Raw genomic sequence first — 21,487 nt, 5'->3', positions numbered from 1 at the left:
ATGGATAGTCAACTCATGAGTAAGACAAGTGTAATAGTATTGGACAATCATACACCTGGAGACATCGCGAAAGCCATGATAGAGGACGGGCGACAGAAGGAACCCTTTTACATATTCGATATGGATGAGGTATATCGTCGCGTGGAATACTTCAGGAAGATGATGCCGAGGGTTGAAATGTTTTACGGTAAGAATATTCAAGTCACGTTTACTACCTATACTTATAATATTTATACTGTAAAAATATTCATTATGAAGCAAAAACGGAAGCCAAACGTTTAGTTATTTTTCGATGCATAATATGTGGTGTACCTACTTCGTTTACATCGACAGCTCACAGGAAGATACTAGCTTTGACCCGGGACTTTGTCCACAGTTTGTACATATTATGTGATTTATAGCCTATGCTACTTCTGGATAAAGTAGTTTTCTAACGGTGAAAGATTTATTAAAATCGGTTCAATAGTTTCATACTTTATCGATTAAAAACAAATAATGTTTCCTTTAATTATATTAATTAATATTTATCTTAGATAAGACTTCTGTGTCAAAAATATTCCGAGAGTAATTTTTTGATATAGATTACGATAAATTTCTGAATATTAGTTATTAACTCATTTTAATTAGATAATAATTCAACTTTGTACTTTACGTATTCTACGAAAATGTTCTACATACATAACTCTGAGTCTACGCACAAAATCATAGCAAAATCATGCCTCCACTTCTACCACTCAAAAAAATCTCAAAATTAATTTACTCACCTACCTACCCATGAGTATTATGTTAAGTTCAAATGCCACTTCAACGCTGACCTAAAACTTCAACTGGCTGAAATATTTTTATTTATTTGTAAGCTGGTTATTAAAAGCTGTGGGCTAGTAGTTTTACCGGTTAAAAATGTTGAATTTTAGAGCGTTTCCATATTAAGCCTGGCGTTCATTAGAGCCGAATAGAGGCGTGCCAACCGCCAAATCGATTCGTATGAATTAAAAATTCTATGCCTCCATCTATTGGAATTGAGCCGAACTAGCAAGTCTTCGATCGAACGATTTAAATAGACTGCCAAATTACGAGTATGTAGATAATAAAGGCTCTTTTAGGTCGGAACAACAGCCAGCGACAATGCGGCATGCTATGGTATATACTATGTATAGGTACTATATAATATACTAAATGCGAAAGTGTGTCTGTCGGTCTATGTGCTAGCTTTTCACGGCCCCTCTGTTTACAAATTTTAACGAAATTTGGCACAGAGAGCTTCATCAGGGGCCCGACATACACAATTTTCTATTATAAAAAATCAAAGAGTTCCCACGGGATTTTTAAAAACATAAATCCTCGAGAGCTAAGTAGATTTATCTTAATCTTATAAGTGTTGCTAAAAGTTTTTTATTAAAAATTACCAGACGATATTGAGTATTTTAACTTTATCTTGTTACAACAGCTATGAATACGTAATTTACAGAATTTTAGACTTTATAATACCTAAAAATTTTACCAAAGGATACTGTACAATACATACGTATTCATTAGGTTGAAATATAACGCTACTTTACGGATTTATTGCAGCTATGAAAGCCAATGACAGTGACAAAATGATAAAACTGGCAGCTGCACTAGGACTCGGCTTCGACTGCGCCTCCCCGGGGGAGATTTGTAAAATACTGGAGCTGGGTGTGTCGCCTGAGTAAGTCATTTATTTATCTACATTTATAAAAGGATATACTGTCATATCAACGTTCAGCATAAACTGCTGGGTCTATTCACTTATAAACCTAAATACATAAAAAGTCCTGACACACTCACCCACTGATTCATCAACGCCTAGTAGGTATAAGCCCTTAGTACTTACTAGAAGACTGTACAAAGAAATTCCCTTCCTTTTCTGCTATTTCATTTTTGTAAACATTTAAAAAATATGATTGTAGCGAAGTAATTGAGAGAATTATTATATGAGTTCAATTAATTATTTTGTTACAGAAGTATAATATTCGCTGCCCCCGCCAAAACGCCAGATTGGATGATGTACGCTCGTCAGTCCGGCGTTCGACATACAACCTTCGACTCTTCATATGAACTGAAGAAAGTCAAGCAATACTGGCCAGATGTTGGGTAAGGCAATTTTCAAACATTTTGTAATAATTATCTTCCTGTCTACACATATTTAAATATGGTCATTTGTTTTCAGACTCTTAATTCGTATTAAAGTTGAAAGCGACAGCATTTATAAATTAGGAGACAAATTCGGTTGTGACTTCGAAACGGAGGCTACCGATTTACTTGAAGAAGCGGCTTCACTTGGCTTGAAGGTAAAGTTTGATATAATGAGTTTTCAGGAAAGGGTATAGGAAAAAAATACATAATAACTTTTTTTTAGGTTGTTGGCGTAGCGTTTCACGTAGGCAGTAGTTGCTCTTCGGCTCACAGTCACGTAGAGGGGCTGCAAAACGCGCGGGCACTGTTTGACTACGAGCTTCGCGCGGGCAGAGGGATGAGCATCGTTGACATTGGAGGAGGGTTTCTGAGCGATCGGATTGATAGGATTGATCAGGTACGGTGACAAGTCCATACAGAATATTCCGTTAACTTCCATTCAAACTTCTAATTGCGATTCTTCTTTATGTAACTGTAAGTTAGATGTCGATTCGATCTTATCTGGTGGTAACTGATGAATGAAGATGCAGTATAAGAAAGAGGCGGGGTATGACAGTGATTAAACCTTTAAACCCATATCCCGAATTGGTTTCTACGTGACATTATACCGGAACGCTAAACCACTTAACGATAACTACCTACGACCGAAAGTCTTTGACTATACCAGACCTGAGCTAAGTTAAAAATTAAAAATACTGAAATTGATCCAGCCCGGAATCAAACCCGGAACCTTCCATATAGATAAAATCTGTAGTGCTCACCCCAATCTGCCAAAGCTGACTCACATCATCAGAATAATCATTATCAATTGATAGATGACCACTTATTATCGAGACGCATGGAGTGCGTCGTGGCAGTTCCGGCCTAAGCATGCAGTGTGTATATTTACACGGAATTACTTAGATTCACGAAATAATTTGAACCATTATCAACAGGTATCCAAACTAATAAATACGACTTTGGAAGAACTATTCCCGGAGCGGAGCATACAAATAATAGCGGAGCCGGGAAGGTACCTGTGCGATACCTCGTGCAACTTGTACTGCAATATCAACAATATTCGACGGGTAATTGATGGCTTTTTGTTATTATGCCTCTATTATTTCTTAGCCATAAATTTTGTGGTGCTTGTGTTTGAGTCTTTTGGGCACATGATTTTTGGAAAGGAAACACTTTATTTATGTCGTGAGAGATTTGGCTCAGAAGTTGATCCAAGAGTTGGCACTTGTATCAGCGCTTGAATCAACTTGGCGGACTGAAGCCCCCCGGCTAATTCTTCTAATCCAGTGCGACAACAATGCCAGTATTTTAGGTACCCATGCTCATTAATGATTGATTAACTATTATCGATCGATCAAGGTTTCGAATGAGTAGTTGATGCCAAATACATACTAGGATGCCAAAGTTCGTATCAGTGATTGGACGCCAAACACATCAGGATTCAGGATGCCATCGATTGTTAGAAAAGTTGGATCATCTCGGACATGTTAAAGGTTGCCACCATTCCGGCTCCACATTTTTCTACGGCAGAAGGAGGAAAAAACTGTGAAATTATTGAGCACACTTTTCAAAGGCTTCTTGCATTTTCATGTAAAAACCTAAAAAACTTAATTTTATTTTGTCTTTCCTAGGCCACACGTGGTGGTGAAAAAGTGAATATGATATACATGAACGATGGCTTATATGGATCTCTAAGGTATAACGATCCATGGCAAAAAGTCAAAAGATTCGGGGTAAGAGTTCACTGTCATTTTTCGATATTTTTAGGGTTCTGTACCCCAAGACCGCCAACGGGACCTACAGGGAATCTTAAGCCTTCGCAGGCTGACCGTCCGTCCATCCGTCGATCTGTCTGTCTGTCAGCAGGTAGAAAGTTGTCACAGAACGTGTATTTCTATTGCAGATATTGTAAAAAAAAAATTGAAAAAAAAAAAATTAAAAAGTACATAATGTTATATCGTATACGATGGTACAGAAACCCTTTGAGTACACTTGGCCGGTTTTTCCTATTGAAATTATACATTCTTAATTATTACTGCCTAAAAAATCTGTAATATTTTATAGAGACATGAAAGTATAATAAATGAGAAGCTAGAAAAAACGATCTTATGGGGTCCCAGCTGTGACTCCACGGACAGAGTTATGGAAAATAAGGATGTTATGCTACCCGCCTGCACTCCTCTTGATTGGTTAATATTTAATTCACAAGGGGCGTACACATTTGGATTCGCAACTCAGTTCTCATGCTTGCCTAAACCTCAGATGCGATCAGTTGTATCACAACAATTGTGGTGAGTGTTTTGCTGTAATCTAAATATAATATAAAAGTTAATAACTAAAATCCGACTACGATCGTCTTAATAAACGTTTAACAGGGCTCTTTCCATCACTTACTCCATACAATTGTAGTCCCAATTTCATTTGAATATTAAAAAATATGTAGTTTTAAAATTACAGGGGCTCAAAGATTTGTATATGAATTTTCAAGACCGCGTAACTTTCAAACCGAATATTTTAACGGAAATCTGGAAAACCACAGGCATAGATATTAGTTCCCGAAACGTTTCTACAAAATTCCATTGAGTAAGATTGGTTAGTATTCCAATGAGAGACGAACTACGTTTGTATGGAGCGAGTGACGGAGAGACCCCTCTTTAATATTATAGTAAAATTGATTTTCTGTCGCTTGGTATATTTTAATGTTTTGGTTTTGGACTTGCATAATATGATATTTTAAGAGTAAACATGCATAATGACTTTAATATCTGTCTTGAATCATTCTGGAAATGCAAAAAAATGCAAAACAAAGTAAAGTGTCGGTAATACCTGCAGATTTTCGATGGGTCGCTGATAGCTGCGTTTATCTTAATCGTTAATTCATTGGACGTTCTAATTTATTAAAATGGACCTAACCTACCTTCGTTTTACATGTGTAAATTAAAAATTTATAACACCCCACACCACACCCCTTCACAAGTGAAGGTTATAGTAACTGGAAAAGAGCTGATAACTTTCAAACGGCTGAACCGATTTTCTTGGATTATAGCTAAGAACACTCCACCAATCATCAAAAATCAAGCCACCTTTCAAACAAGAAAAACTAAATTAAAATCATTTCATTAGTTTAAGAGCTACGATGCCAAAGTGACATACACAGATACACAGATACACACGTTAAACTTATAACACCCCTCTTTTTTTGTCGGGGGTTAATAAAATGATTTGTTGCAGGGCAAAACTGAAAGACAGTAAAGTATTCAGGCCAGAGGATTTTGAACAAAATCCAGATATATCAGCACCACTTCCTTCGTCCTTGCCTACGTTAGTGACAATGTCAACCTTTGTTAAATCTAATACTTTAAAAACTAACTAAGATTTAATTTAATTTATTTTAGTTTTAAATTTTATTATTAATTAATTTTTAGTTTTAATTTGGGTTTAAGTTTATTTTATAAAATTGTCTGTTATTATATCTCTAAAGAAGTAGCAATATTATTATATAATTTATATACTACCATGAACCTCATCAGTATAGTTGTGAGATGAATAGTTAACAACTTAAAAATAAATTAAACGAGGTTGTTAATCTGGTGTGTTTTAATGTGTGTGAACTTTCGTTGGAGACAGTTGTGGTGTGTGTGCTTTATGTTTGTGTTACCTATTGTTTAGTTTATATACTGTCTCCGTAAAAAAAAATATTGTTAATCGTCTTCCAAAAGAGAGGTGGTTCAGCCCGTTTTTTTGTGTACGTACAGTCATCGATTTTTCGAGGTTTCTGGGCTGATTGACAATTTTTAGAGTTCCATAAAAAGGAAAAACGGAACTCTTATAGGATCACTTTGTTTTTCTTGACAGACACGACGGACGGACGGACAGACAGACAGAAAGGGTTCCGTTTTTAGGGTTCCGTACCTCAAAAGGAAAAACGAAACCCTTATAGGATCACTTTGTTGTCTGTCTGTCTGTCCGTCCGTCCGTCCGTCCGTCCGTCCGTCCGTCCGTCCGTCGTGTCTGTCAAGAAAACCTATAGGGTACTTCTCGTTGACCTAGAATCATGAAATTTGGCAGGTAAGTAGGTCTTATAGCACATGTAAAGGAATAAATCCGAAAACCGTAAATTTCAGGTCACATCATTAAAAAAAAAATTAAATTTTCAAAGTAAGATAACTATCCCAAGTAGGATATCATATGAAAGGGCTTTAACTGTACATTCTAAAACAGACTTTATTTATTTTTATGCATAGTAGTTTTTAATTTATCGTGCTAAATGTCTGAAAAAATACCCTAGTCCGGAACCCTCAGTGCGCGAGTCTGACTCGCACTTGGCCAGTTTTTCCTTTTGAGGTACGGAACTCTAAAAATAAAATAACGAAAAGAACTAAAAAGTTTATTAACGATACCTACTACGTTCTTCAGCCCATCACGCATTGAGGATGCGATTGCTTGTCTTAATCATCAGATATAGAGCACTGATAGCTGATAGCTACTAATTATATTAACTCTTTGTCAGAAACAAATAAACATTTTATGTTGTTTGATGAGCAGATATTACTTATAGGACTGATATCACAACAGAAATTCATAGCAAATAGTTATTTCGTCGATGCAACATCTAATTCATGACAAGTGCTGTTATCATTTGTTAATAATAACTCAGTAAACATATTATAGGAAGAGTTTATATTACCACTAGCTAGTGGAGACTAAACAGTAAGTAAGTATAATTTTCAAGTATTAGTAACTTAAAATTAAAAAAAAACCCTGACACAAAAACCTCTAAGTATAAGAAAACTAAAAAAGAGCTGATAACTTTTAAACGGCTGAACCATTTTTTTTTTCGATTATAGCTAAGCACTCTCGATCAAGCCAGCTTTCAAAGAAAAAAAAACTAAATTAAAATCGGTTCATTCGTTTAGGAGCTACGATGCCACAGACAGATACACACCCCACAGATACATATAGTACCCCTCTTTTTGGGTGGGGGGATTAAAAATAGGTTTTATCATCTCAACATAAGATATCCAGATAACCCATACTAATTTTGTGGATGCGAAATTATGTCTGTCCGTCAATCTGTCGGCTAGCTTTTCACAGCTCATCTTTAGAACAATTATTTTTTACCACATTTGGTAAGAAGATAGCTTGCATCCCAGGGAAGGACAAAGACTTCTTTTTGTTTCGGGAAATCGAAGAGTTCGCATGGGATTCTTAAAAACCTAATTCCACGTTGACGAAGTCACGGGCATTATCTATTAGGTACTGGGATAGCTTGCATCCTGAAGACTGGTGTCGACTACTTTTTATCCTGGAAAATCAAAGAGTTCCCACGGGATTAAAAAAAAAACTAAACCCACGCGGACAAAGTCTCGGGCATCATCTGGTTTAATTTTTAACTATGATATACACAGATTAAAAACAGATAAAAAATAATTACCTAAACAATTAAGGGTAATAACAATCGATCAATAAATAATTAGAAATTTATTATATTTTGGGGTCTATCAGTCATTTTCCAACAGTCGAAATTGCAGCGGTGGTAAAGGCCTTTGCAAAATTGCATTGTAAGTTTTATAAAATATGTTATTTTGTAACTTTTTTGATAAAATACTTAAAGTAAAGAAATATACTAAAGACAAAACAATTAGTTTGACTATAATAATGTTAATTATAACAATACAGTTTTATAATCATTTAGATGATGTGATTAAGTGAAAATATGCTATAAACGAGTTGCCATTTTAAAATTGTGTAATAATGTTTTAATTGTGTGTAAATTATATAATATAATATAATTATTACAGTAATATGTAAAGAAACCATATTTTTACCGCAGTGTTAAAATAAACTTATAAAGTTTACGATTATGTATTTAGCTGTACAAAATGCATATAGGATCGTACGAGTATGTCTGATTGTTGAATAAAAAACTGTGCTAAGAGACTTTTCTGTCGGTGTTCTGTTATTAATAGATATTGATTTCAAGTTTATAACTCAAGCAGTTATTTAGGAAAAGAGCCTTCATAAAAAGGTGTTCCGCTTTTCTATAAAAATTTTAGAGTCTTAAACTGTACCTACATACATATTTTATTTTTAAGAAAATGGATAGTCAACTCATGGGTAAGACAAGTGTAATAGTGTTGGACAACCACACACCTGGCGATGTCGCGAAAGCCATGATAGAGGACGGACGACAGAAGGAGCCCTTTTACATATTCGATATGGACGAGGCATATCGCCGCGTGGAATATTTCAGGAAAATGATGCCGAGGGTTGAGATGTTTTACGGTAAGAACCAGTTACTATATTTTCCTGACATTAATACACATGTTTTGTGATGTTCGAAACAAACCAGTGTAAATTAAAAATTTATAACACCCCCGACACGCGAAGGTTACAGTAACTAGAAAAGAACTGATAACTTTCAAACGGCTGAACCGATTTTCTTGAATTATAGCTAAGAACACTCTCGATCAATCCACCTTTCAAACAAAAAGAAACTAAATTAAATCAGTTCATTAGTTTAGGAGCTACGATGCCACAGACAGATACACAGATACACACGTCAAACTTATAACACCCTTCTTTTTGGGTCGGGGGTTAAAAAGATGGGACGCGAGGCACAACTGCACATCGGGATCTCATTCTGAAAACAAGGAACAAGTGTAAATTAAAAATTTATAACACCCCCGACGATCCAAAGTATCTGAGTTTTCCAAAACATCATTTTTCAAATAAATAATTATGTATTTAGGCAACGTCCATCTTGACAGCTTGACATTTGTCAATTGACATAATATTATGAACCTAACGGTTATGTAACCTTCTTTTATACAAGAAAACTAGAAAAGAGCTGATAACTCTTAAACGGCTGCACCAATTTTTTTGGATTATAGCTAAGAACACTCTCGATCAAGCCACCTTTCAAACAAAAAAAACTAAATTAAAATCGGTTCATTCGTTTAGGCGCTACGATGCCACAGACAGATACGCAGATACACAGATACACAGACACACAGATACACAGATACACAGATACACAGACACACAGATACACAGATACACACGTCAAACTTATAACACCCCTCTTTTTGGGTCGGGGGTTAAAAACCGTAAGGTATCCATCCCTCACTTTTCACGGCATAACCGTTAAACCAATTTTAAAGAGAGATACAGAGATAACTTGCATCCCGGAGACGGGATTTTTGAAAAATATAAATCGATACGGACAAAATTGAGGGAATCATCTAGTCTAGTGTATCGTCATGCGCAAACAATATCATAAAGTGCACATTGGATTACTTTAACACACACAGTGTGTTTTAACTATTTACTTTCGCGCGGTGTACGTGTATGTATTATTTGCATAATAACTAGGAAAAGTATAAACGCTGTTATACATTAGTACACAGTTTTATGTAAAAAAAGGTGTGATAAAAATAAGAGGAGTTTATTCGTAGTGCGCTCCAAACAAACGTAGTTAGGCTCTTAAAATTAACGAAATTTTGTAGATGACACGTTCTAAGATCTAATATAATATGTGTCAGTATTGTGGTTTCTCAATTTTCTGTTAAAATTACAGGTTCAAAGACTTATCTACTTACAAAATATCTTTAAACCCGTGTGACTTAAATATTTTTACGGAAATCTGGCAAACCGCAGCGACAGATATTAATTTCTAGAAAGTATCTACAAAATCGCCAATCTTCCTCGGCGGAAAGCTACTATTACATATTATATCTAATTTACTGTCAAATATTGGTTATCAGCGTGGTGTCCCCGATTATAGAAAACTAGATGATGCCCGCGACTTCGTCCGCGTGGATATAGTTTTTTTAAATCCCGTGGGAACTCCTTGATTTTCCGGGATAAAAAGTCTACCACGCCTATGTCCTTCCCCGGGATGTAAGCTATCTCTGTACCAAATTTCATCAAAATCGGGCCGTGAAAAGCTAGCAGACGACACATTCGCATTTCTAATAATATTAGTATGGAAGTATAGATTATTCATCATTCAATAACAAACGAAAACGTAAACAACGGTGACGGATTTTCCGCGCAAAGTAGAGCTCGCCTTAGGCTACGTTTATGGTGGACAGCGATGAGCGGGAGTGGAATAAATTACTTGAACTACTTTGATCTTTTTACTAATTGTGCTGGGCATCCTGAATTAAGTTTCCAAAACCTGTATCTCAGGGTCCCCGCTCTTCCTCCTCCGTCATTCACAAATAAATAATTATTAAAAAGATAAATTAGAATACAATATTGTGTGTGTGAGTGTGTATTGTGTGTGAGTGTGTGTTTGTGTTTGTGTACATGTGTTTGTTTACAATAATAATAATACCATTTACCAATTTCACCTACCTATTTATTATTGCAAATTAATTTACTTAGCGTGAACCCCTATGTTCTGGAAAATGGCAATATATTGACCCAATTATAGTTCAATGCACTTTATGTCTCATCCTTATACATTTTCTTATCAAAGATAATTTCAACAAGCCAATACTATCGAATACTAAATCTCTGTTTGTTTGACTCTTGTTTTACGATTGCCATATTATATATGAAAATATAATTAAAACATGTCAATCAAAGGTGCCCTTTAATTTGAAGAACAATGAAGAAGAAATCCAATATTCGAAAATGTACGTCTAGTACATAGTTCATAGACTGCGTGGGTCGAGCTTTTGTTGAAAAGAAGCTATTTAAAAAGACGTTTGATTTTATAAGTACTGCTAAAGAAGATAGATAGGTACCTACTCGATAAAATAGCTAACGAGGTCTTTGGAATAGTATGATCCTGGTATTTTATCGACATTTTAGATGGCCTAAATGATAAAGAGACCCCGATAATTAGATCGAAATCTTTTAGATTGAGCGAAAATAATTTTAACAAAAAACAGAGTAATTTTGTTTTTTATAGTAGGTAACAACAAAAACAAAGCAGGTATTTAAATAAATAAAATCTTTATTATTCTTCACTATTGTTGGACCCAATGGATATTACAATTTATTTAGATATATTGGATAAATAAAACATCTGAGTATATATTTTTAGCTCTACAAAATTGTGGGACTCTAGAAGAAGGACATTTGAACATTAATCGATTTCAATAATAATAATTAATGTAGTAGATATATCTTAGGAAAAGTATGATTTTATTATCTGTGATTTTAAACAAAAAAAAAATTATCTATAGAAGCAGGTGTTACTTTGTGAAAGTCCATAATATAGATAGATACAATAAACCAAAAGTTTAATTTGCTTTACCTAATCCACTAAATACAAGTCAGTACAATACAGTAGGTATAGTATGCAGCTTGCCATATGCACCGCTCCCATTGCTAAACATGCAGGAAAAGCCAGACACCAAGTAAAACTTTTGGTTCCTTGTAAAAGGTTTTTTTTTTTGCAGAACACCACAGAATCTCAATACCACCTAATACCAAAATATAATATGTACTTAGTACATCTAATTACTAGGTTGAATACTGTACTATGTATTTTATACGAATCTGTTGCAGCAATGAAAGCCAATGACAGTGACAAAATGATAAAACTGGCAGCTGCACTAGGACTCGGCTTCGACTGCGCCTCCCCGGGGGAGATTCGTAAAATACTGGAGCTTGGTGTATCACCTCAGTAAGTCATTTTTGCCTTCATGAGCCGCGATTACAGCTGTAAGTTTTACTCACGTAAATAGCTTACGCAATTAATTTACTAATGTAAATTTAAATACTTATAAGGGCATTTACATTAGTAAAGTCGTAAGTTAATAACGTAAGCTGCTTACATGAGTAAAACTGACAGGTGTGATCGCGGCCAAGTAATATATTACATTAAAGTAAGCATTTCACACTGTTTTTAGGTTTTTTTACCTTCCTAGTTTACACCTTTTATACTGTAAAATTGCTTGGATACTAAAGCAGAATAAGTAAATCCTTCTTATCAAATGTTATTTAATTGCGAGGTATTTTATTATTTATACTATTATGATTTTTATCTTACAGTAAGATATCTTACCTTGGTGTTAAAAACAAAAATATCGTAACGCATTGATAAAAAAATAGGCATTGATAAAATAGATAAATAATCTTATCTAATACGGATATTAAACCATGCGAGGCTTACGACCCATTATTGTAAAAGCGAAAGTGTGATTGTTTGTTGCTTTATTTGTTTGTTCGTTTGTCCTTCATCACGTGACAACGGAGTAACGGATCAACGTGATTTCTGCATGGATGTACAAACCTGGAGAGTGACATAGGCTTTTTATCCCAGAAAATCAAAGTGCTCCCAAGGGATCTTTAAAAATCTAAATCCACGCGAATGAAGTCGCGGGCGTCATCTTGTAAAAATATAATTACAATTCGATTCGACTTATCACGTGAAGGTTTTTGGTAATGGACGCAATTTTAGAACCATTAGGCACGGTCGACTAATCGCCCAGCAACTAGCCGACGACGGAATCTGTAATTTATGTAGAGGTTGTCCCAGCCAGTTGCTGCGCAGTGGCAACTCGCAGGCAACTCGCCAGTTGCCCCAATTTATATTACACGGGTTTTTATAGGAGTATTCAGACAACTGCGACTTTTGAGGCGACTGGACATCGCGCACAAAAGTGGTTCAGGCTTTTGTAACGAATATGTAATCGACTTGTAAAGAAAAAAAAAACGGCCAACTGCGAGTCGGGCCTCACTCTTTAAGGGTTCCGTAACTAATTATGTACAATTTTTATTTATTTATTTTTTTGTTGAAAATATTAGTATAAAACTTACAGCTAGCCTTATCTAATTACTATACAAATCATGCCCGCGTGGAATGTCAAGAGTACTGGCTGCATTTCCACGCTGGACAGCCAGGCTGATCCGTTGCGCAAAAAATGAGCCAGCCCTTCTGTCACCCGATGAGGCTATTAGAGGCGGTGAAATGTCTCGTAATTTTTTTTTTTAAATTAAAGTTACATTGGTTTAAAGATTTGTATGTAAATCTTTCGTATGTCCAAAATTTCATTGAAATTGTTCGTATTCAAACGAGAGCCTTAAGTACAGTTGGAGTACGTTACGAATAAACTCATATAAAGCTTCGTTTCTAAAGGGCTGGACAATGTGTTTTAGCAATAATGTTTTACAGGAGTATAATATTCGCCGCCCCGTGTAAAACCCCAGATTGGATGATGTATGCGCGTCAGTCCGGTGTTCGACATACAACATTCGACTCTTCATATGAATTGAAGAAAATCAAACAGTATTGGTCTGACGTCGGGTAAGGAGCAATCATTATACTATTTCCCTTCCTGTGGGCGATTTGCTAATTCAAATACATCGATGTATATATATCATCACTAAATAAAAGCGATCAAACTCATTTTTTACAACGTCTAGAGGGTTTTGATATCGTTTATATATTATGTTTATTGGTTCCCTCAAGACTAAGTACTCTTTAGATTTTAATATATTGTTGTGGTAGAAACTGTGTGAGAATTTAAACCACCCAACCAGCATAGCCGCAAGGCGATAATGTTCCCGTAAAGTATGTTCACTAATGTAGAAACCAAAGGGGTTAAGTTTAATAAAAACTGTTGTAACCCTTCCAGATCAGCCCAATTCCATCTTAGACTGCATCACTCTTACCACCAAGCGAGATTGCTAACTTGTACCTGAGTAAAAAAATTAAAAAACCTCAAAAATAATTATATTCGATTCTAAGATACTTCAAAATAGCCCACAAGTAAGGTTTAATTAAACATTAAGGCTTGGAATCAGTTAGGTTTTACAGTTAATTTACCCATCATTTCTAATATCCAGACTCCTATCTCATACATCAATACATTAGAGCCTACATACAACATTAGAGACCCGATGCCACATAATCTACCTTATTGACATCTTTATGACCACTTAGATAGCAAGCCAGTACCCGACCTAATAACAATGTAATAGACCTATGCCAGTGCATATGTTTAGATTTCCTATGTAGATTTTCTCTAAGCTATGTAAATACAAACACGGCAACCATTTATAATATAAGTACATTCGAGAATGTTTTCACAAAATGCTTGTTTATTATAAACATGCTAAGCTTGTATGGAAGCACTTGCAAGTACTTTGTAACAGGGAAAAAACCGGCCAAGTGCGAGTCGGACTCGCGCACTGAGGCAGACGACGGACGGACAGACAGACAGACAGACAACAAAGTGATCCTATAAGGGTTCCGTTGTTCCTTTTGAGGTACGGTACCTTAAAAAACCGGAGTAATACTAGTTCACTCTGGTAATACTACGTTTATGAGAAAACGTAGTACATTGGAGTTAGTGTAAGATTGTCTGTCCACTAAATTGGAGCGGAGATTACAAACCAATTAGATTATTATTGATAGATGACGTGAAAAATTATCATGTCATCTCTCTAGTTAGATCGAATACGGACGAAAAATCGCCATTATTGACAAATCTTTACTAGCTTTTGCCCTCGATTTCGTCCGCTATACATACTATATAATTTATGGCTTAAAGCACTTGGGGATAATGTAACTATCTATCAGCGAAAGAGTTTTTTACCTCTTTATAATACGAGTAGGTATTAGTGTAGATTATTTTATTTCACGTTTTTTAAAGTCTGCCCAATATTCTGGAAGGATATAAGGATCTGGAATTCTTTGTATACTAGATACTCAAAATCTAAAGACGGCCCTAATAGTTATACAATGTTTTATCATAAAATCAACATACTGATGGTGTGAATGTAATAAAAATGGTAATTTTTTCAGACTATTAATCCGTATCAAGGTTGACAGCGACAGTATTTATAAACTTGGAGACAAATTCGGCTGTGACTTCGAAACGGAGGCTACCGATTTACTCGACGAAGCGGCTTCACTTGGTTTGAAGGTACTCGTAAATATTGTAACTGAAAACGAGGCGCTTTTTGTACAAGGGCTTTTCAACAACCAATATTGAGATACTAGATGATGCTCGCGACTTCGTCCACGTGGATTTGTGTTTTTGAAAATCCCGTAGGAACTCTTTGATTTTCCGGGATAAAAAGTCTACCCCGCCTATGTCCATCAAAATTGATTCAACAGTTGGGCCGTGAAAAGCTAGCAGACAGACAGACAGACACACTTTCGCATTAATAATATTACTAAGTATCACACTTCACACTATTATTATTATTATTATATTATTATAATATTATAAAGGCGAAAGTTTGTATGTGTGTGTGTGTGTGTGTGTGTATGTTTGTTACTCCTTCACGCAAAAACTACCGGACAGATTTGGCTGAAATTTAGAATGGAGATAGATAATATCCTGGATTAGCACATAGGCTACTTTTTATCCCGGAAAATCAAAGAGTTCCCACGGGATTTCGAAAAACCTAAATCCACGCGGGCGAAGTCGCGGGCATCGGCTAGTGGATAATAAATTTAAAAAAATGCTTTTTTAAAATTGAAACACTTAATTGCACCAGGATATTTGGTGCGGCCCAAAAGTAGGGCGCTCTTGCACTCAAACGAGGTGGAGCGGCGACGTGTTCAGCACACTTGAAGCAGTTCAGCAATTGGATTATTGAGTGATAATTTTCCTTTCCGCTTTACTATAGATACAGGCACCCTTAGCTTTAGTACCAAATACGCAATTTGAAGGGAGGAAATCCCTCGCTCGCTCAACTCAAAACTTATCAAGCAACTTAGCAAGAAATGGAACTTAGTATTACTTAGCAACAAAGCTGATTATAATATAATATAATGTAATATATTAAAAATAATATGTCCGACATATACAGGCCAGTCTCATCGTAGTCTAAATTACAATCCTAATATAATAATTAGAAATGTGAATGTTTGGATGTTTGATACTCAATCACGCAAAAACTACTGGACGAATTTGGCTGAAATTTAGAATGGAGATAGATTATACCCTGGATTAACACATGCTACTTTTTATCCCGGAAAATCAAAGATTTCCCGCGGGATTTTGAAACGTAACTCCACGCGGATGAAGTCGCGGGCATCGGCTAGTTAAATTATAAAATTAATCGCTTTATAGGTGGTTGGCGTAGCGTTTCACGTAGGCAGTAGTTGCTCTTCGGCTCATAGTCACGTAGAGGGGCTGCAAAACGCGCGGGCACTGTTTGACTACGAGCTTCGCGCGGGCAGAGGGATGAGCATCGTTGACATTGGAGGAGGGTTTCTGAGCGATCGAAATGATAGGATTGATCAGGTACGGTGATGGATCAGTAGACGGGTTCGGAAATTACTTTTTACTAATGAGCCTTGTGGTTTTGCTCAGAGAAAATATAAAGAAGAAAATAAATAAAACTTTTTTATGTGATCACTAGGAGCTGATCCAAATAGCATTCGGTGTAAGCAGAGTAATTAATTTTAAGTTGTAATTTTTAATGTAAAAACTCTTTGTTCCATAATATCCCGTATGTATTTCAAAATTTATTCCTTGTTAAAGGGAAGAGTGCAAAATTTCAGCTTTCCAGGCATCAACGCCCAGTTCTTGGAAAGTTCGGCAGAGTGTGTGTCATTCAATAAGTCAGTACTTTTCTTATTAGGTAGATATTTAGGTGACGGAATAGAAGAGCCAATTATGTGCTGTCGTTGAAATAAAATCCCACCTACTTATACTTTAATTTTCAATGATAGTTGTAGGGCTTACAATTTATTCATGCCTAAAAGCGAAAACTTATAGTTTTGTTATTTTATTACTTTCCATCCCACGCCTTCACCGGAATAAAATTCTCGTCAACCTCTAGCTTAACGCGAATTTTATGCCGGCGAGAAATATATTAGATGCCAAGGGTTCTATCCCACGGTATTTATCAATCGTAGCGCAAGCAAGTCTGATAAGGTACCTGCTTTTCAACTACGTTTGTCGCAAAATAATTGGAACCGTTATCAACAGGTATCCAAACTAATAAATACGACTTTGGAAGAACTATTCCCGGAGCGGAGCATACAAATAATAGCGGAGCCGGGAAGGTACCTGTGCGATACCTCGTGCAACTTGTACTGCAATATCAACAACATTCGACGGGTAATTTATTACTTTCTGTTATCTTTGTGCTGCTCCTAATAATTTAAATGAATAAGAAAGAAAGAATAATAAATGAATAAGAAATCCAACGTGCTCGCACAGAAAACACCTATTCTACTACATACGAGTACTACTCTCTCCGTCACTTACTCCATACAATCGTAGTTCCAATTTCATTTGAATACTAAGCAACCAAAGACCATGAAATTTTGCAGACATGTTCTAGAAACTAATATCTATGCTTTGGTTGGTTACGTTTGTATGGAGCGAGTGACGGAGAGACCCCTCTTAATATGTCGACATTTTTGACTCTATTATATGTAGAGTCAAAAATGTCGACGAAAAACGTTTCGTGTGTTCATTCAATATTAGATAGGCTGAATAAACTCGTACGAAGTTGGGTAAGCTACATTCGGATGCTACCGCTTATGGCTTCCCACTTCTGCAGTAAAACGTAGGGCGCTCCGTCCACGTCCGAAAATCGGTGATCGTTATCGGCAAAAATGAAACATAGTGATTGCAATATTGAAACGCACACGTCATACAAGAAGTCTATAATAAAAGCCGGTGACTATTGGACCGAAGTATAAAAAGTTTGACAAGGACGGAGCGCCTTAAAATTCCCAAATCCTGAGCAAAAATAAAATTATCACTTTAATTTCCAGGTCACACGTGGCGGTGAAAAAGTAAACATGATATACATGAACGATGGATTATATGGATGTTTGAGATTCAATGATCCTCCGCAAACGGTTAAAAGGTTTGGGGTAAGATATACCAATTTCCAAGTTTATACTTATTTTTTTCAAAGTGACTGTAATTTCATAAGAACGCGGTATGGAAGTTTATTAAATCCATGCCTCTAATTGGTTCGTACTTTGTACATCTCACCGTACTGGGACCTTTACGACACGGCAACGGCTTTGCCGATATCGTGGTAACAAGCACACGGTCAAAGCCTTTCACCAGACCAGACCTGAGGTAGATTCAAATATTTTTTTAACTATATACGTGAACGTAAGCCTTAAAAGTTGGACGGAGCAGCTGAAGGAAGCACTTGACCCTAGCATCTAATGTGCTTATCATACAGCTAAAAACCGGCTGCGTTGTAAGATCATAAAAAGAGTACTTATTAAAAGGAGCCACAATCTTCAGTAATAAAGGAGCGACGTGAGTAGCAGAATATAGGCTTGTGCTTGACAGCAATTGGTGATGATGGACCATGCCTGCTCAGAAGGAGTTTATTTACTCTTCTTTTGAAGGCACAAAATCTGGAACGGATGCTGGAAGAGAGCTCCATATTCTACAGAGCGAGTATATACTATAACCGCGTATATATTATAGTGCGTGTACATTATATGCGTTTCAGTATTTGTAAGTAGCCCGAATACCTATCTAAAAATGGTCAGAAAAAATCTGTATTTTTTTTTTTGTAGAGACCTGAAGGTGTAATAAATGAGAAGCTAGAGAAAACAATCTTATGGGGTCCCAGCTGCGACTCCACTGATCGAGTTATGGAAAATATGGAAATTATGTTACCAGCTTGCACTCCTCTTGATTGGTTGATATTTACTCCACAAGGGGCTTATACCTTTGGATTCGCAACTCCATTCTCATGCTTGCCGAAACCTCAGATGCGATCAGTTGTATCACAACAATTGTGGTGAGTACTGAACAGATGTTGCATAAGAATACATACCGTTAGGCATCCATCCCACAGCTGACCTTGATAGGCAGTTTGGTCAGTAAATAGTTGATTGTAGTGATCCTCTAAGGTATACTTATTCCTTAGTCTATGTCCTTTACTTTTTATGTTTGTAAACGTTGTTATTCACATTATAGTAATTGGTTCGGCAAAGCTGGGTGGTAAAATGGAATAAGTACCTAAGTACTATGCAGAAGAATGTTAGACAAAAAGACTTTTTCGCACTTACATAATATTATGTTCGTTTAAGAGGAGTTTATTTTATGATAATGTACGAGTAGCTAAACTAAATTATTTTTTTATGGAAGGCGCTGTAGAGAAACTTCTCTTAAAAGTCACACATCCAAGCGAGGAATAAAACGAAGATGCGTGAAGCGCTCAAAGCCGAATGGAGCTCAAATAAACCCGGATGGCTTTACCAATCGGGCGAGATGAATGAAAGTTGAACGCAATATGTAGGAGTTACATTGTATCAGTTTTGTTGTACAATAAAGCCCACTTGCACAAGGACACTCAGTGTTTTTTTTAATACTGTCACTTTTTGGCATACTCGTGTTAAAAAATGACATCATTACTGCATCTAACCAAGTCAGTTTAAGTGTCAACGTGCAAGTGGGCCGAATCGAATGTTCTAACCCAACGACTGCCTAGCTTGTGTATAGAAATCCTTATATCCATACTCGTCGAGCAAGCTTTATGTAGAACGCAGCATGTTCGACGTTGCTACTTTCGTATTTACTTGACTGAACTTAAAAACGTCTTTTCATAATAATAATGATTTGTTTCAGGGCTAAACTGAAAGACAGCAAAGTATTCAATCCAGAGGATTTTGAACAAAATCCAGATATATCTGCACCGCTTCCTTCGTCCTTACCTCCGTTAATAAAAAAATCAACCTTTTTAAAATCATATACTTTAAAAACTAACTAAATTAATTGTTAAATCTCATCGATTCCGCCGTTGCGAGCCAAATTGATGTATGTAGTTAAGTTCAAAGACTTCTATGTATTAAATTAAATTATTGTATTAAAGTGGCATTTTTGATGCAACAATGCATTGTAGCCAATAATGAGCGAATATCGGACAGTTAGAGATAAATGCGATAGTCTGTAAGCAGCTATCATTTTATCGTAATCGAGCCAAGAATTCGATTGCCAGATGAACAGAATAAACTATTATCCTAAGTAATAAGTATTCTAATTCACATTAAATTCGCATTAAAGCGCATTGAAACAAGAAAATGGTTTTTTTTTGTTTTAAAATGATAAAATAACCAGCTAGTTGAAAAATTACATAATTTAATAGAAGACGCCAGCAAACTAAGTTGACCCAAGTTATTTTAACTTTACTCAACTTGAAGCTTACATTACACTCTCAAAGGAATTTCGTAACAAATTCTGTTTTAACTTGACTTTGACATTCCCCTTTTTACAACTATAGTAAATAAAATATTCTTCAACTCTATTTCATAAATTATTATTATTTATTATGGAATACAATTCTAAACTGTTCTAAGGAGCCAATCACATAAGATGCGTAAGGCCGACACACATTTTCATAGTGTCGTGTCAACCGTGACGCGGCCATGCGTAAATCGCTAAAGTTGAAAACTAAAACCCGAATACGACCGTCTTTATAAACGGTGAAATATTTATATTCATGAACTCAGAATTTTCTCCTGTTTCATTTGACATCCCGTTTGATACAATAGCAAGAAAAATCCCTTCCTTTTGGCTTTGCTATAAAGTGCCTTTTGGGTGAAAATAAAGAGAAGTGCTTTATGGTCACCCATCAGTGAAAAATAGGGTGAATCTAGGCTTAACTACGAATATTGTTATTTGTAGAAGCTTACTAATAAAATTTGTAGGTATTCGTGGGAGCTTTATATTTTTACTCAAAAGGAAATTCACTTTGAAGATATTTCAGGTCGTTTAGGCGCGTGGTTTCCGTCAGACTGGTTGCGGCTTGAAAAGAGTTTATAACAGAAGCGATAAAGTAAAACGCCCCGTTCGAAAATATGTCACAAAAGAGCTTTTACGTGTACCACGATTTTTACAATGCTCTTTAGTGTACCTTTATGTATTTTATTACATGATCTTGTGGTAGACGGTATTACGTGGTAAAAATATATTTAACTACATTCATAAATAGAAAAAACTTTATTTCCACAAAAACTAGGACAAATTGTTGACATATTTTCTGTTTTTTGCTGACTGGTGTGAAGAGGCTTAATAAATCGCGACTTGATTAATTAATCGAACACTTCTTTTTATTGTAGGCTGGTTAGATTTGCATACTGACTTTATTAACTCATTAACGTAATATACGCACTTGGCCGGGGTAGCGGACTACGGCCTAAAGTCTAAACCCTTCTCATTCTTAGAAGAGACCCGTGCTCGGTAGTAGACCGGCGACTGATCACGATGATGAAGATACCTGAAGATGAGAAGAGATAAAGAGTTTTCCATCAGGTGTGATTGTGGTCACAAGCGCTTGACCACTATGATGAATAAAAAAAGATGATAATATTTGTAAAGATTTTGTGCCATTTCAGGATTGTGTCAATAGTGGGCTAAAGAAG

General features: G+C 35.9%; 2 protein-coding genes across 3 annotated transcripts; both read left to right on the top strand.

Moving 5' to 3' along the window:
• LOC123865998 (ornithine decarboxylase 2-like) lies at positions 1–5,533 on the top strand. The gene is made up of 9 exons (XM_045907266.1): positions 1–187; positions 1,573–1,690; positions 1,984–2,115; positions 2,192–2,312; positions 2,381–2,554; positions 3,093–3,224; positions 3,789–3,890; positions 4,222–4,448; positions 5,389–5,533. Exons 1-9 carry the CDS (start codon positions 1–3, stop codon positions 5,528–5,530), a joined length of 1,335 nt encoding a protein of 444 aa, XP_045763222.1. The 3' UTR covers positions 5,531–5,533.
• Positions 5,534–6,735: 1,202 nt separating this feature from the next.
• LOC123865997 (ornithine decarboxylase 2-like) lies at positions 6,736–19,937 on the top strand. 2 transcript variants are annotated; one of them, XM_045907265.1, is made up of 10 exons: positions 6,736–6,867; positions 8,253–8,442; positions 11,683–11,800; positions 13,292–13,423; positions 14,927–15,047; positions 16,206–16,379; positions 17,070–17,201; positions 17,867–17,968; positions 18,638–18,864; positions 19,695–19,937. In XM_045907265.1, the coding sequence occupies exons 2-10, from the start codon at positions 8,256–8,258 to the stop codon at positions 19,834–19,836; spliced, it is 1,335 nt and encodes a 444-aa protein (XP_045763221.1). In that variant the 5' UTR covers positions 6,736–6,867; positions 8,253–8,255; the 3' UTR covers positions 19,837–19,937. The 2 variants fall into 2 exon arrangements, with proteins under 2 accessions (XP_045763221.1, XP_045763220.1); XM_045907264.1 differs by having other exon boundaries at positions 6,736–6,871.
• Positions 19,938–21,487: the final 1,550 nt, after the last annotated feature.

The sequence above is a fragment of the Maniola jurtina genome, chromosome 6 (assembly GCF_905333055.1).
Source record: "Maniola jurtina chromosome 6, ilManJurt1.1, whole genome shotgun sequence".
NCBI classification, from domain to species: domain Eukaryota; kingdom Metazoa; phylum Arthropoda; class Insecta; order Lepidoptera; family Nymphalidae; genus Maniola; species Maniola jurtina.
The sequence above is the reverse complement of the archived record's forward strand: the minus strand, read 5'-3'. Positions and strand labels throughout refer to the sequence as shown.

What these genes read in the sequence shown, in the direction of transcription:
- LOC123865998 (XM_045907266.1), top strand. Translation starts at nt 1, where the DNA reads ATGGATAGTCAACTCATGAGTAAGACAAGTGTAATAGTATTGGACAAT. An exon ending in ATATCAACAATATTCGACGG is followed by an intron (nt 3,225 to 3,788) that starts GTAATTGATGGC and finishes TGTCTTTCCTAG; the next exon opens with GCCACACGTGGTGGTGAAAA. An exon ending in AAAAAGTCAAAAGATTCGGG is followed by an intron (nt 3,891 to 4,221) that starts GTAAGAGTTCAC and finishes AATATTTTATAG; the next exon opens with AGACATGAAAGTATAATAAA.
- LOC123865997 (XM_045907265.1), top strand. Translation starts at nt 8,256, where the DNA reads ATGGATAGTCAACTCATGGGTAAGACAAGTGTAATAGTGTTGGACAAC. An exon ending in CAGTATTGGTCTGACGTCGG is followed by an intron (nt 13,424 to 14,926) that starts GTAAGGAGCAAT and finishes TAATTTTTTCAG; the next exon opens with ACTATTAATCCGTATCAAGG. An exon ending in AAACGGTTAAAAGGTTTGGG is followed by an intron (nt 17,969 to 18,637) that starts GTAAGATATACC and finishes TTTTTTTTGTAG; the next exon opens with AGACCTGAAGGTGTAATAAA.